The sequence below is a fragment of the Pelobates fuscus genome, chromosome 13 (assembly GCF_036172605.1).
Source record: "Pelobates fuscus isolate aPelFus1 chromosome 13, aPelFus1.pri, whole genome shotgun sequence".
In the NCBI taxonomy this organism is placed as follows: domain Eukaryota; kingdom Metazoa; phylum Chordata; class Amphibia; order Anura; family Pelobatidae; genus Pelobates; species Pelobates fuscus.
The window spans coordinates 78,054,691-78,071,852 of NC_086329.1; the positions used below are offsets into that span (position 1 = coordinate 78,054,691).

Below are 17,162 nucleotides of genomic sequence, written 5' to 3' on the forward strand. Positions count from 1 at the left end.
TAAATACAAGAGGGTCTAGGTAAGATAAGGTTCTATGCTTGTAGTCCACGCTTGACAACTTGTTGGTTTAACATTTAGATAGGATTAGTAATAAAGGTCATGCTAATTTATGATAGTCAAACATTGGTAGTAATAACATGCTTCATATACATGGCTAAACAGTTGCTATGCACAGATTGATAGTAAAGGACATGCAGGGTGTCATTCATAGTGGGCACAATACGAAAAACAAAGTGATCAATAGCTTATATGCTCGTAAGTTTAAACAACACCGTATAATATAAAGTAGTATACTGTAGCATAGTGTGCAGGATATAAGATGGTAATTAGGCTACAGTATAGCATATACAATAACTGCAGTATCAAGATAGCAGGATTATGCTTTGCTTTAGAGTGGTCGGCAGTTTACTCAGCCTATGCCTGCGGAGGGGGAGACATTGTCCTTAGCAAGATGGAATCTAGAGTCCGTCTCGGTCACCTGGCCCCTTCCCTGGAGGCTGGGCATGGACGCTGGGAGTGAGGGCAGGCGAGGTTGTCGGTGGAGAGAGAGCCACCCGGGGGCTGGTGTTGCGTGCGGGAACCCTGCTGCTGTGCGGCGGTAAGGTGTTCCTCCTGTCAGCGTTCTGTTCCGGTGCCTGCTTCATGGTGTCTCGCTTCGGTGGTCCCGTTGTAGCCCAGCAGATTCCTTTTGGGTGATGGCAGGTAGTGCCCCCAGGCCTGGGGTTGGGTTCTTGGTGGTAGACCTTGTTCCACTGCTTTTGTGGCCTCACCCGTCTCCTCAACCTCTTGTGGGGAGTCTCATGAGCCTTCCGGCGGGTCAAGCTTGTTGTGTGGCGGGGAGGCTGAGGTGAGTCAGGTGGCTTGTAGGCCTCAGGCTGTGTTGCTGGGTGTTCTGCAGTTGGTGCCTGGTGTTTGGCACCAACACGCAGCACCTGTCAGCAGCTCTTTGTTGGTGGCCCATTTGACGGATTTTGGAGTCATTTTGTGGCTTTTTATCAGGCAGGTTTGGTGTTTGGAGCGGGAGTAGCTCTGTCCTGCGTCCGCTTGGCTCTGCGTCCAGGCCCCACCCCCCTCACTTTTATTTTTATATTTTATTCATATTAAATTATGTTTCATATATAAATATTGGATATGAAATGAAAGCCCTGTTTCTCCTGAACAAAATTATATATAAGTGTGTGTGCATTTAATATGAAAGAGGTGAATTCTGGTTGAACAGACATGTAGCGCAAATTCAAAGTTTTTGTTTTGATCACAACTTGTACAATTGGCTCAGTCCTTAAAGCGTTAATGGGGCATTGAAGGTAATAGTAATAGTTTTACTTGATTTTGTGCAGGTAGGGTTTACACAGTTGAAAGAATTCTATGACCACCCATCTACTTCATTGATCTGCTTTAAGACTGGGCTGACTACTTGGGACAGAATCAGTCAACATTCTCTAAATGCTCTATATCCAGGTTTATGGCTGCAGCTCTTTCATCACTCTTTAAAGGGACACTATAGTCACCAAAACAACTTTAGCTTAATGAAGCAGTTTTAGTGTATAGATCATGTCCCTGCCATTTAGGAGTTAAATCACTTTGCTTATGAACCCTAGTCACACCTCCCTGCATGTGACTTGCACAGCCTTCCTAAACACTTCCTGTAAAAAGTAATCTAAAGTTCATCCTTCCTTTATTGCAAGTTCTGTGTAATTTAGATTTTCTTATCCCCTGCTATGTTTATAGCTTGCCAGAACCTTCAAGAGCCTCCTGTGTGTGATTAAAGTTCAATTTACAGAGAAAGAGATACAATTGTTTAACGTAAATTACATTGGATTGAAAGTGAAACCATTTTTTTTTTCATGCAGGCTGGTTCAATCATAGCCAGGGGGAGGTGTGACAAGGGCTGCATAAACAAAGTGATTTAACTCCTAAAATGTCAGTGAATTGCACAGTGGAACCCAAGAAGCATGATCTATACATTAAAACTGCTTCTTTAACCCCTTAAGGACCAAACTTCTGGAATAAAAGGGAATCATGACGTGTCACACACGTCATGTGTCCTTAAGGGGTTAAGCTAAAGTTGTTTAGATGTCTATAGTGTTCCTTTAACCCCTTAAGGACACACGACATGTGTGAACATGTCATGATTCCCTTTTATTCCAGAAGTTTGGTCCTTAAGGGGTTAAGCACCCTGTATCCAAGTTTACGACTGCCACACTCATTAAGCACTTTTCCCACCTTAGTGGAGCTGCTGTCTAAATATTCTCTCAGCACATAACTGCACACTTTATCATCACTCCTCCCACTTTAAGGTGCTGAACACATCATATGCCAAAATACAGCTGCTGCACTTTGTAAGCACTGATTCTCTCGCCTTTCTGCCGCTGCTCTCTAAGACTGGATCCCACTTTGTGGTTGTTATTCCCTGTCACTAATCCTTTTTTCAGTTAGGGCTTCTGCTCTCTCAACACTCTTGAAGTGATCCAGCTGTGCATAGGCAAGAGGTACCAACACAGATTTAAATGGATCATAAAATGTCCAGTTTGGGTGTCTTGTGTAATTGGATCTCTGTTTGTATTAATGCATCTGAACAGTAAATCACATTTGAAAGGAACCCAGAATTACACAACTTCACGTGCATTCAAGTTCACTGTTGGCCAAATATTTTCTGTTGTGTCTGAAAAGATGTTTAGAGAATTTTTTTTTTAACCAGTTGCACTCCTTTGTGATTTGCGTACACTCCTATAATTAATCTCAACTGTGCATGGAGTTGTATAACTACATATTGCCTTCTGTCTTGCCAAATTCTAGGGATTTGCAGTGGAAAATGTAATACCCAAGTACGATTGAGATTAAAACCACTAATTCATAGTTGTTGGGTGTTTTTATTTATTTATTTTTTTACCGATTTTTAAAGCTACAGTTTTTTTTTTGGTCTGTTTACTATGTACAATCTATAATTGGGTAGTGGTAACATTTACAAGACACTTTCCAATATTTCTACTTGCTGTCCATGTTGAAAGGAGATTATTGTTGGTTTTTATAGAACATAACATTTCTTAGTTGATAGTTTGTGATGTGGGAAGATTGTGTTATATTTTGTAAATATTGATATATATTAAAGGCGAACTGTGATATTGTCATACCAATTCAGTCATTAACAATTCTATATGAGAAGTAAAAGTTCTAATCTTTTAGTGACCGACAAGACTATATTCTTAGTACAGCTTCAAATGTCATTGTTCCATGTGTGGTTTTTTTTTTTTTTTTTCCTTCTCCTGCTGATACCGCTTAGAGGCCACATGGCTTCACTGGGTTATTTCTATATTTGTTTTATGCTGGAAAGTTATATTGCTGGCATTTTGAAATTCTGTTATGGAGCAGATGTTATCCGCTGAGTCTAAAACAAAACACGACTGCTTAGTATAATCCTGCTCAGGGCGTGTACACCACAGAAATGGAGAGGGGGGGGAGCACTACAGAGATTTTTATTACTGGCATTTATAAAGCACCAGCGTATTCCGCAGCGCTTTACAATATATACAGTCCAATACAAAAGGTCAGGAGAGCCCTGTTCAAGAGCTGAGATCTAGCCACTGAAGCTCCTTTTATACAAAGTGGTTAGCTTGTGAGCTTACAATCTAAAGGTTGCTGTTCTTGTTCTTTAGGTAATATAATGTAGAAAAGATGAACATAATGTGAATTTAGGGGAGCACCAGAGTTACTTAGAAGCTAGGGCAGAGAGTTTGACCCTATATGTCAGTGTCCTCCCACCCAGTCCTCAGGGACCACCAACAGTCCAGGATTTATACATTTCCCTGTTTTATTCCAATGGAGACACTGATAAAACCTGTACTGTAGTTGCTCCGTGAGGACTGGGTTGGGGAACACTGCTATGTTACCACCGAATGCTATGCGCTTGCTTTCACACTGTTAGTCATGGCTACTTGGGGATTTATGTTGCCCTGTAGTGCAGTATGTTGAGACTTAAATATCTAGTTTTTATTTAGTTTTTTTGCTTTGCAATATTTTTTACACATGACAAGATTAAAATATATTTAATGTGCTAATATCAATGTTTTCCTTTTTGAAAAGAAAATAATTTTACCCCTTTCCCAAGTAGATGTTGATTAGTTCTAATAGGCAGCGTCCTTGTATTGAGGGTCCCTCATTATTAAATAATTTAACCATAATTCTCTTATTTTTCAGAATGCTTCAGAAGCCTGCGTTAGAATCTGGATTTAAAAATGACAAGGAAATGTGGGATTACTCTTTGAAGGGCCATCAGGCAACATGTCTGTGTGAATAGCGACATGGGTGCCAATGCCTCAAACTACCCTCACTCGTGTTCCCCAAGGGTAGGGGGAAACTCGCAGGCACAGCAGACCTTTATAGGTAAATCTGCCTTCTTTTTCTGGCAACTAGATAGTCTAACCCCTACACTTCCATGTTCAAGCTTTTTCTTTTCTTTTTTTTTCTTGAAATGTATAAACATCAGTCTTGTGTTTTACCTTGTTCATACCAAACAAAATTAAAATGTTTTTCTTCTTTATATTTCTTTTTTGTCGTGTTTTTTTTATTTATTTTAATGCAATATGTCAGATGTAGTCATACATATTAGCAGACAAATAGATGTTTAATTCTCATCACATATCTGTGATAAACTTGTCAAACAACCTGATTATAGGCTTTTGTAAGGAGCCAAGTTGCATTAGTGGAAGTACTCAATCCATGCTTGAGTAACTTTGACAAAATTCATTGGCTGAAAGCATGAGCTAACACTCTTAGCCAATTATTCTCTAAAAAGTTGCACAAATTTGATAGAGCTAAAGAGGAATGAAATCGTATGATTGTTATGACGACGACCGGTGCAATGGGGAACATAGTTGGGGCTATATGGCCAAAAATTGTATTTGTTCATTTCTAAAGGGATTCAATTTAGTTAAAGAATAAGGGGATAAGAAAACATGTTCAAGAATTAATTTAATTTCTTTTTATTTTCAGGAACATCCTCTTATTCTAGCCAAGGCTATGGATATGAATCAAAATTATATAGCCTTGACCATGGTCACGAAAAACCACAAGACAAAAAAAAGAAATCCTCTGGCCTTGCCACGCTTAAAAAGAAATTCATTAAGCGACGGAAATCAAGCCGTTCTGCTGATCATGCTAAGCAGATGCGAGAACTCCTTTCTGGATGGGACGTTCGAGATGTCAATGCATTGGTGGAGGAATATGAAGGCACAGCAGCCTTAAAAGAACTGTCTTTGCAAGCGAACTTGGCACGACCAGAATCCAGGACTTTGCAGAAAGATATGGCTGATCTGTACGAGTACAAATACTGTACAGATGTGGATTTAATATTCCAAGAAACATGCTTTCCGGTACATCGTGCCATATTGGCAGCAAGGTGCCCATTTTTTAAGAAGTTGCTTTCATCTTCCCCTGAGTATGGAGCAGAGGTAATAATGGACATCAACACTGCTGGAATAGACATGTTGATGTTCTCCGCATTGCTACACTACCTTTACACAGGGGAGTTTGGCATAGAGGACTCTAGATTTCAAAATGTCGATATCCTTGTGCAACTAAGTGAAGAATTTGGCACACCCAATTCTCTGGATGTAGATATGCGTGGGCTTTTTGATTACATGTGCTATTATGATGCGGTCCTCAGTTTTTCTTCAGACTCTGAGCTGGTGGGAACCTTCGGTGCTCAAAGCTGCTTAGAAGAAGAGCTCCGAGCACACAAAGCTATTCTTTCAGCTCGATCTCCATTTTTCCGTAACTTGCTGCAACGACGAATACGAACTGGGGAAGAAATTACAGACCGGACTTTACGGACTCCTACTAGGATAATTTTGGATGAATCTATAATACCAAAAAAATATGCAAAAGTAATTTTGCATTGTATGTACACGGATATAGTGGATCTCTCCTATGTGTTGCACTGTAGTCCATCAATCGGAAGCCTCAGTGAAGTTCAAGCATTGGTGGCAGGAAGGCCTAACATGAGCCGCGCTGAAGAAGCTATGGAACTTTATCATATAGCACTGTTCTTAGAGTTTAATATGCTTGCGCAAGGTAAGAGAGAATATGAAGTCAAATAGAAGCTGGAAAAGGTATCTCTCTCCTTTATTTGAAATGTTTTATGCTGGAGTTACCACCTCCCTCCTATTTTACAATGCACTGTGTAGTTAAAGCATTAAAACTAAAGCTCCCTTTTAAACAAAAAAATTGTACTAACCAGCAAAGTAGTTCAACAGTTTTTACATCTAGCAGTTTTTACAGTTTTCAGGTCCTGTTTTGATGAATGGAAGCATCATTGTACAGGTGTTGGTGCTTTCTTTTAGGAAGACTAAGTTTTTACTGGTCAGGGCCAACTGCAGGAGAGCTAGCTGCCGGTTATAAACTACTTTGCTTTATATTGCTCTGTTACAAGGACTGCAAGTTGCCTGCCCTACTCAGGTGGTATGACTTTATGGGGAAGCTATGCTTCCCCCAAATTGTGATTTATCTGAATATGAAGAAAACACAAGGGGTTTGTAATGTGCCTAGCGTTGGCAGCTTTCTATCACCAGATCTACTACAATGCACTGGACTGGTTATGGGGCTTGTGTTCTATTAATACAGCAGACAATCATTCACAAATGTGTCCATACACACCTTTTTATTTATTTATTTATTTGAAGTATAGACATTGCATGGATTAATTAATGGTTATTTCCTGAGCTCCTGAGTGGAATTCACTTTTGCCCCCGTTTACAAAACAATGCAATGAAGGAGGAAGCAATCTTCCCCAGTGCTCCTACAAGGGAGAAGATTAGGTCTGACAGAGCGCTGATGACAGATGTACAATATGCATGGATTTCACATTAGGCATCATGTAACAGGGTTCCGGGCTGCCAAAGTCACGTGTGCAGTGTTTCAAGCAGAAAAACAGAACGGGCAGACTCATACCACTATGACTAGTTCAAATCAATGATAGTGGCCCAGTGGTTGGACAAACCCTTTAACTATTCTGACCCAATGTGACATTAAAATATTTTGAGCATTTTAATCCAGATAGGATGTTGGTTTTTGCTGCTCTGTGCAAGTTTTACTGATTTTAAAAAATCTTTTAATCTAAAACATGACAGTCACAGTTATATACCTGCATTATACAACTGTATGATTACTGAAACGGTCTAATAATGTTTTCAAATTTAAAGTGGCTTTTATATTCAACACGCATTACTCCCTATGATTAGAATAAGTACAGAAGGAGGGATGCCACCTAAAACGGCAAGAAGAGGGGGAAGGGTTGTAACATTAATGTGCATAACATTTACATGTAAACATGAACACAAGAGCATATCTCTGTCCATTTTTAAACTTATACAAATTATATTACTGGCATATATTGAGACCTTGTTCCCCAATATATTGGTTTCAACATTGAGGTTCCACCCCCCCTCTCCCCCCCCCCAAATCGTGCTTGGACAAGGCACATTGATTTTGGGATTGTAATGTCATAGATCCTAGCTGAGTGGTTTTTTTCATAAGCTTAGTCATAGACCTGCTAAACACAGATGTATGAATAACGATTATTACACATATGGAAAAGATTGACTCCAGCTCCCAACTGTTCATCAGACTTCAAAACCTATCCACATCTCCACATCTATCCTTTTCATAAACAAGAAGAGGAAATAGACGACTGGGCAAATAAACAAATCATGGCTGAGTTAAACAGTTTGGTTTGCCGTCTACTCTATGTAAAAATAGAGATCTACTTTTATGCAGTTTTTTTTTTTTTTTATATTTTAGCCTTTCTATTATATTTATTTTCTTCTTCTCCCCCTTACCCTCCCCCATCTTAAAGGACCACTATAGGCACCCAGACCACTTCAGCTTAATGAAGTGGTCTGGATGCCAGGTCCAGCTAGGATTAACCCTTTTTCTATAAACATAGCAATTTCAGAGAAACTGCTATGTTTATAATGGGGTTAATCCAGCCTCTAGTGGCTGTCTCATTGACAAGCGCTAGAGGCGCTTCCAAGCTTCTCACTGTGATTTTCACAGTGAGAAGACACCAGCCTCCATAGGAAAGCATTGAGATGACGAGAAGGGGTTAAATTTACCTTTTTCCCGGCGCTGGGAAAATAGGTAAATTTAACCCCTTCCTCCCCCTAGATCCCAGCGGGGTGGGGGCACCCTCAGGGCACTATAGTGCCAGGAAAATGAGTGTTTTCCTGGCACTATAGTGGTCCTTTTAAGGTGACATTCCAGGCTAGAAGTTGTTTGGAGATCATTTGTTGTTTGGAAGATATTGTATTTGCTGTGTACAAGTACAGTGTATCAGTGAAACAGTATGTGACCCACTTATAGGAAGACTCCAAACATCTGTTCCTCCTAGAGGAGAAACCATATTGCTCTTTCAGACTGAGCAGGGCCATGCTCATTGACTGAGCGCATGAGCTTTCTCAGCCAATGATCACAGTCCAGCATTGGCTGTGCTTTGCTGCATAGAAATATCTTGCATCTCCTGCTGAGAAAGAACAGATATGGGGCAAACACCTGGTGTGACCCAGGTGAATTGTCAAACTGCTAAAATGTTTTTTTTTTTTTTATATTTACTGTAGGACAGTGCCAGGGCACTACTGATGTCATAACCACTACAAAGGGCTATAGTGGTTATGGAGCTTAAAGTGTTCCTTTTAAAATGTTATTCTCAGCATCATAACCACTATGGCTTGCTGTAGTGTTTATGATGCCTGGAATACCCTGCCTCGCTTCCCCAGTGTTAAAGCAAACTGATGGTCAACAGTTTGCCCTCATACCTGGTTCCCCACCAGGTACAGAAATTCCGAGCTCCTCTGCCAATGCGTCATTGGCTGAGTGTCAGCTGGAACACTCTTTCCGAGCTTGCTAATGATACCCCAAGAAACTTCTGGAGAAGTTACACCTCTGGCGGGTGTTAAACTCCATATGTGGAGCAATTTCTTGCAACATGCTGCACATACAGACTCCGAGCACCATGACTGAAGTGGTCATGGTGTTTGGAGTAACCCTATAGGAACTTGGCACAAATTGGATAAAGAGAATTACTACAGACTATCCAAGTACCAAAATAACTTCATCTTAATGAAATTACTTTGGGGCATAGATGCTGTCTTTTTTAGCCTTGCCAATGAAAATTGTGCCATTTATCAGAAATGGCACTGTTTACATTTAAACATTTCTGTGCCTATTGGCCACTGAGCACTGGACTGAAATGGGTTCATGAACTGAAGCTTTCATCTCCGGTGGCAACATGGAAAGTATGCTGACACTGAAGGCTGGCTGTTCCTCCAGAGAATAATTTTTACTGGCAAAAGACAGTGACTGCCATGCATGCGCTGTATCCTCAGTGCTCTTCTAGGGGAACCATGTAATCGGACAAAATTAATCAGGATTGGTCACAGAAGTCAAATCAGGCTGCAGTGAGGATGTTTTTTTTTTGTTTTGTTTTTCTGTTTTTTTAAACTAAAAAATAAAAAGTGTGTGTGTGTGTAATAAATATAATAGGAGTCCAAGTAGTATACAGTTAAATAAAACAAACCATTTAAAAAGAAAAATTGTGTTCTTTTAAATGGCTACACCATGGAAAAAGTTGAATTTTAAAATTTAGTTTAGTATACCAAAAACTGCTAAGGAACTTGATATTTACAAAGTGCTTAAATATTAAAGTTCATATAAATACAATTTGGGGAGGGGGGGTGCGAGCCTCGCTTCCGAGCGGACCAGACGCATGGCTGGCTCTCGTTTTTGGCACTGATTAAACTACGAAATTGCCTAATTCAAGGCAAATCTCAAGGGCAGCTGCGCATGGTATTAGCAGAGGGAGTCCCGATGGTCTTCTGGATACCTCACAAGCAGCTATCACACCGATAACCTGACTCAAAGATTTGAGGCCTACTTGTGACGGAGCCAGGGAGAGGTGGCTGCTCTCCTCACTCTTCAGCTGTCCGTGTGCCCCCGCCCCTTCCCCTGGACTGGTGGGGCTTATCCTGGTCCCCACTGGAGAGCCCCCTGACTCACTCTTTGGACTTTAACAAGCATCAGCAACGCCGGAGACTGCATCTTACCAGGCAAGATGTCTGCCTTCCAAGTTGGTTCCCCCACACAGGCTCTCTGCCAGGAGCCTAAGGGTGCAGAGCCATGGCTACTAGCATTTGACAGAATCTGTCAAGATGGCAAGCAGACAAGCCAATACCTCACCAAGAGATTCACACGTCCAGGCTCAGCTCAGGCCTACTGGAAGCAAAGACCAGAGGAAGCACCCAAAACACGCCCTGACAGGGAAGAGGGTGACACTGGTCCGAGGGCCAAAGCTGCAACGCTGACAGCCTAACATGCCACTCCACACTAGCTTCACAGAACGGCACTCTGGTTGGCGCCACATTTACACGCGCAAGTCACGCCATTGGAGGGTTCAATCTGTACTGGAGCCCGGGTAGAATAACATGGGAGTGCAGCAGTACCTGTGACTGGAGGGTCCCCCACACACACCGCTAAACAGACTCTGGCTGTTATGTATCTGCAGCCTCCCATCTCTTGGCATCGGCTAAGCAACCCCCAGAGACGCTCTCAATAGGCATGCAACGCTTGCGGTACCCACTTGTCGAGATGACACTCCCTGTCTAAACAAGCAATCCAGTGGTTATCTCTTGTTATATTGGTGGACCCTCTTCTTATCTTTAAAGCTTACTTCCGATGTTTATTTAGGCTGACTGTGCTGCCTGGCAAACGATCTTGGACACACTCCCATGCTATTCTGTGCAGCCTACCCTCTCCCTATCTAGCATGTTAAACAGAGATCTATCTACCTGATAGCCTGTTTCTCTTATCTTCTGTTAGACCACACACTGTCAGACACCAAGCCTACCACAAGCTTTCTAGCCTCCCTTCTGACTAACGCTAAAGTATAATGTCCTACAAAATATAAAAAATGTGCAGTCCCACATCCACACTGTTCTCAATTATCTGTAATTCTTATGTGTGCTATCGCTGTTGTGGCAAGGCATGCTTGTACTGTTTTATGTGCATGACAACACTAATACTATTTAGAGCTGCGATAACTAGAAATAATCAACGCAATGTTCCCATCAGTGTTATGTTTCCAGTGTTATGCAGGAAGTTTGTATTATGGTCTAACCTCATCACAGCCCTTAGTGGTGGCATTTTGTTATTCGTTTTTTTTTTTTTTTAAGAAGTTTGTATGTGGTGTTTTGAGTGTGCCTTAATTTGGTTTTACAATTAATACCATTAAATTCCTTGTCATGGGTCCCAGGTGATGATCTGACATATTTGTGGTGTGAAATGTGTCTCCTCAGAGTATTTGATTTCTTGCAGGTTGTGAAGACATTATCGCAGAGAGCATCTCTCTGGAGACGTTGATCGCAATCTTGAAGTGGAGCTCTCAGCCTTATGGCTCTAACTGGGTTCACCGGCAAGCTCTGCATTTCCTCTGTGAGGAGTTTAGCCAGGTCATGGTTTCGGATGTCTTTTACGAACTTACCAAGGACCACTTGCTTACAGTAATCCAATCTGACTATCTGCAGGTATTTGGGTTTAAGTAGTACATTTTAACATGGTTTTTGTTTTAGCAGCCCTACATGACCTCTCAAAGTAAAATTGCAAAACTATGAGGGTGCATAGAATAATCTGAGCCTACTCTCAACTCTGAGCATGATGATTTGTAAAAATAAATAAATGCTTCAATCTAGAATCAATCTCTCTCCATCTCTCTCCATCTCTCTCTCTCTCTCTCTCTCTCTCTCTCTCTCTCTCTCCCCCTCTCTCTCCCCCCTCCCCCTCTCCCCCTCTCCCCCCCTCTCTCTCCCCTCTCTCCCCCTCTCTCCCCCTCTCTCCCCCTCTCTCTCCCCCTCTCTCTCCCCCTCTCCCCCCCTCTCCCCCCTCTCTCCCCTCTCTCCCCCTCTCTCCCCCTCTCTCCCCCTCTCTCCCCCTCTCTCCCTCTCCCCCTCTCTCTCCCCTCTCTCCCCCCTCTCTCCCCCTCTCTCCCCCTCTCTCCCCCTCTCTCCCCCTCTCCCCCCCTCTCTCCCCCTCTCTCCCCCTCTCTCCCCTCCTCCCCCTCTCTCCCCCTTCTCCCCCTCTCTCCCCCTCTCTCCCCCTCTCTCCCCCTCTCTCCCCCTCTCTCCCCCTCTCTCCCCCTCTCTCCCCCTCTCCCCCCTCTCTCCCCCTCTCTCCCCCTCTCTCCCCCTCTCTCCCCCTCTCTCCCCTCTCTCCCCTCTCTCCCCCTCTCTCTCCCCCCTCTCCCCCTCTCTCTCCCCCTCTCTCCCCCCCTCTCTCCCCCTCTCTCCCCCTCTCTCCCCCTCTCTCCCCCTCTCTCCCCCTCTCTCTCCCCCTCTCTCTCCCCCTCTCTCTCTCCCCCTCTCTCTCTCTCCCTCTCTCTCTCCCCCTCTCTCTCCCCCTCTCTCTCTCCCTCTCTCTCTCCCCCTCTCTCTCTCCCCTCTCTCTCCCCCTCTCTCTCCCTCTCTCTCTCCCCCTCTCTCTCTCCCTCTCTCTCTCTCCCTCTCTCTCTCTCCCTCTCTCTCTCTCCCTCTCTCTCCTCTCTCTCTCTCCCTCTCTCTCTCTCCCTCTCTCTCCCCCTCTCTCTCCCCTCTCTCTCCCTCTCTCTCCCTCTCCCTCCCTGTTTATGCCTTTTTATATTGTATATTCTAAGTAAAGGCTTAACATTACAAATACTACACCACTAGCCAGGCTTTAAAAGTTATTTACCACTATAAACCTGGAGGATCTGTCACACACCAAGGGTGAATTTTCACTTATTGCTAGTGACAAATGAAAACATTGAGCCCCGTTCTAAGCTGTTGTGGTGTATTTTTTATTTTATTGTGTTAATTTGTGTTTGAGCTATGTTCACTTTTTCAATGTAGCCTAATAATGTTTGATTGTAATGGTAAATTAATTTTTTATTTTGGATTTTTTTTTTTCTTCATATGGAATCTGTTATACAAGTCTGTTGTTTGTATGTGTGGTTGCATTAGGCAGGGTAGCAGAATAAAGTTTTCAATGTTTTTATTTCTATTGTGTTCCCATTTTCTAGGCAAGTGAACAAGATATTCTCAAGTATCTTATTAAATGGGGAGAATATCAGTTGGTGAAAAGAATAGCAGATAGAGGTGAGATCCTTCATTGACACATTCTAAATCTGTATGACTTGCTATAACAAGCACGTTCAAGTTTTAACGCAGTCCCTTCTGTTACAGAGCCTAATCTACTGAGTGGTACTGCACACAGTGTCAACAAGCGTGGGGTAAAAAGAAGAGACCTGGATATTGAGGAGCTAAGAGAGATATTGTCTCCCCTTCTACCCTATGTCCGCATTGAACACATTCTGCCAGTAAACAGTGATGTACTGAGTGATCCTGTAAGTCTTTGTGAAGAGCACTGTATAAAATCTATTGGTTGCTTTGCATTACTATACAATGGCTACACTAAATTGATTTGTATGTACTCGTATATGTATGTCTAAAAAAATTATCTTAAAGGAAAGTCAGGTTAGTAGTGATTCTAGTGCAGAGACTAAACCTGCAATGCAAACACTGCTGGGAGCATTTGTGGTACAAGGAGTTTCCTGGCAATGTCTTAACTGGTTAAACAGTTAATGAGTGGTTATACCACAAATTCTGGAAGACTGTGCCCATTTGCAATACACCTTCGCTTCCTCAGGTGCTTCAAATCAGGATGTAATTCACAAAACTAGGTGAAAAAGATCTATGGCTTCAAATACAGATGTTTCTGGGCTGGGTGCTGCTGATCGTTGGCTCCTCATTCACTCTGTTTTGTGAATGGGGAACTACTGATAGTCTTAGAGTATCAGCTGAAAATTTTAGACTGACAGTGGCTCCTGAATCTAAACTTTCTTATTGAAACCTCAGACAAGCACAGGGAGTAGATGGACGGAGCATATTTTTTTTATTTATTTAATTTCTCCCAAACCCATAATGTACACATAGCTCAGGACCTCCCTGCACTATAACTGCCATTGCAATGAAGTTGTTTTTGTGCCCAATGTGCTCATTTAAAGGGATATTATAGGCTTTAAAACAAGTTTAGCTTAATAAGTGTTTTGTTTTATAGATCTTGCCCCTGCAGTCTCACTGCTCAATTATCAGCCAATTAGGAGTTAAATCCATTTTTGTTTTCGTAGCCCTAGCCATACCTCCCCAGGCTGTGACTGACACAACCTGTATGAAAAATAGGTGTTGGTTTTCAATAAGATGTTAACTTACTTTTGAAGTTTATCTAATGCTCTGTAAATGGCACTTTAATGAAATGCTGGAGGCTACACAGTTTCTAGAAGGCTAATAACAGAGCAGGAGATGAAAAAAGTTAAACAGACTATGTAAATAAAGGAAGGTTAAACATTTAGATGACTCTTTATAGGATCAGGAAAGCTGTGTGGGTAGGGTTGCATCAACAAAGTGATTTAACTCCTAAATGGCAGATCACTGATCAGTGGGACTGCATAATATCTATACACCAAAACTGTTGGCTTTAAAGGAACACTATAGGGTCAGGAAAACAAAGGTGTATTGTGACCCTATAATGTTAAAAACACTATTTAGCCATCAACCCTCCCCTCCAAATATCACTAATAAAAAGGTATTTTATTTATCTTTATTCCTACATATTCCCATGGGAAAGCATTGGATTGGCTGAGTTAATCAATTCTGATTATCTCGCCAAAGAAGCAGGGCCAAATGCTTCGATGGCAAATCGGTATCTCCTCGTAGAGATGTGTTGAATCAGTTTACATCTCCATGCAGAGCGTATAGACGCAAAACATTAGTGCTGCTTTTTGTGCAGCACTGACCCTGGAAGCACCTCTAGTGGCAGTCTGGGTGACTACAACTGGAGGTGTCCCTAGGCAGCAATGTAAACGCTACCTTTTCTCTGAAAATGTGTTTGCATGAGAGTGCCTGCAGGGATAGGCAGTAGACACCAGAACAACTACATTAAGCACCATAACAAGATGTTGTGTATTTCATTTTTGAATGTAATGATCTAGACTCTTAACAAAGGTTTTGGATAGCACTTTAATTAGAACACAAACAATATTCCCAGGAAGTTGGTGTTTAAATATATATTATTGTAACAAAGTTGAGACAATTTTAAAAGCTATTTGTTGCTATTTGATAGATGAAACGAGGATTGATAAGCACCCCTCCTGCAGATATGCTCCCAACCTCTGAAAGTGGGAAATCCAACTCATGGTTACGCCAAAAGAATGCTGGCATATATGTCCGACCACGACTGTTTTCTCCTTACGTAGAAGAGGCAAAGGTAAAATGTTGTTTCACTTTTCAACTTCAGTTTATGGCAATTAATAGTACTATTTTTGGAGTTCAACATTTTCTAAAAGTAATTTGACAAATTGAATGAAACTGACATTTGTCAGCCTTTGAAAAGCACATTTTTATTTTTTTTGCTGAGCCTATAGTTGCTGTCCAGAGTTGGATGGCCTTTCACTGCAGATGGTTCAAGCCTTTAGCACTGAGAGAGCCTCAATTTTTGTTAAACAGCTCAGAGTTTCAAACTAAACCTTTTTTATCATAAACCATTATGATGTGTTGCAGTATTTATCGTGCTTAAAGGAACACTATAGGCTCAGGAACACAAACCTGTATTCCTGGCCCTATAGTATTAAAAACCTAATCCGGTCCCCCTAAATATAGTAAAATCTTACGTTTATTCCAGTCTGCTGCTGGCTCTGCCCCTTATCTGCCTGCTTGGCTGTCATCATCAGAAGTGTTGATCTGAGTCAATTACAATGTTTTCCTATTGGATTGGCTGAGACTGTCAAGGATGCAGATCAGTGGCAGAGCCAGCACAGACCAAACACAGCCCTGGCCAATCACCATCTCCTGATAGAGATGCATTATATCAATGCACCACTGAGGAAAGTTCAGTGTCTCCATGCAGAGGGTGGAGACACTGAATGGCAGTGCTGCACATTGTGCAGCACTACCCCAGGAAGCGCCTCTAGTTGCCATCTGAGGAGTGGCCAGTGGAGGTATCCCTAGACTGTAATGTAAACACTGCCCTATTCTCTGAAAAGACAGTGTTTACTGCAAAAAGGGAATGATTCTACTCACCAGAACAAATGCAATAAGCTGTAATTGTTCCAGTGACTATAGTTTTTTTAATATCTCCTTAATGAACTTACAGCTGGACCTGAAAAGTCCATCATGATCTGTTGCCAGTTATAAATTATATTAATTTTGTTTCTAATAGCAACAGTATGTATCAAATTGGAGCTAGGCCAACCTGATAAAACAAGTGCTTTGTTAAAAGTTCATGCAGTATCGGTGTACGTCATATTTGTTCCCAATAGATATGCAAAACTGGCTTTGATCTTTTTTTTCCCCAACATTGTCTACATACATAGAAAACTTCTACAATAGACCATGTCATGATCAAGCTAAAGAAAGCTGTAATAAACTACCTGATGTATTGACCATAATATTTTTATTAAACGGAATCTCCAGTGGCAGGAAAACAATCAGTTTTCCTGGCACTGCTGGTCCTCTCTCCCTCCCACCCCCCATCCCCGGTAGCTGAAGGGGTGAAAACCCCATCAGGACACTTCCCTCGGCGGTGGTGTCTGCTCGCCGCTGCTCCTCCCAGTGATTACGTCAGCCGGTGGGCGAGACTGATTCCGCCTGCCGGCTGAGGAAACCTAATGCGCATGCCCATTAGAGCTCTCCATAGGAAAGCATTGAAAATGCTTTCCTATGGGGAATTGAGCGATGCTGGAGGTCCTCACACAGCGTGAGGACGTCCAGCGACGCTCTAGCACAGGTTTCCTGTGCTGTGGACACGGAAGTGCCCTCTAGTGGCTGTCTAGTATACAGCCACTAGAGGTGGAGTTAACCCTGCAAGTAATTATTGCTGTTTTATAGAAACTGCAATAATTACACTTGCAGGGTTAAGGGTAGTGGGAGTTGGCACCCAGACCACTCCAATGGGCAGAAGTGGTCTGGGTGCCTGGAGTGTCCCTTTAACTGGAAGCCTGTACGGTGTGTTATGGAGCATTACAGCGTATAAGAGTAGACTCCTTACCCTTCTTGGTACTGTAGTCATTGTTGAAGGCTGCTACATTCCAAAGTAATGGTACAGCAAGTGCC

At 42.2% G+C, this 17,162-nt stretch overlaps 1 protein-coding gene across 1 annotated transcript in view; it reads left to right on the plus strand.

The window, feature by feature from the left end:
* BTBD7 (BTB domain containing 7) overlaps nt 1–17,162 on the plus strand; it is a 50,550-nt gene that overhangs the window by 16,470 nt on the left and 16,918 nt on the right. Inside the window, exons 2-7 of the mRNA XM_063439048.1 lie at nt 4,205–4,380; nt 4,990–6,069; nt 11,362–11,570; nt 13,076–13,151; nt 13,239–13,399; nt 15,175–15,318. Coding sequence (XP_063295118.1) covers nt 4,299–4,380; nt 4,990–6,069; nt 11,362–11,570; nt 13,076–13,151; nt 13,239–13,399; nt 15,175–15,318 — 1,752 coding nt within the window. The 5' untranslated portion in view covers nt 4,205–4,298. The remainder of the gene's footprint in view (nt 1–4,204; nt 4,381–4,989; nt 6,070–11,361; nt 11,571–13,075; nt 13,152–13,238; nt 13,400–15,174; nt 15,319–17,162) is intronic.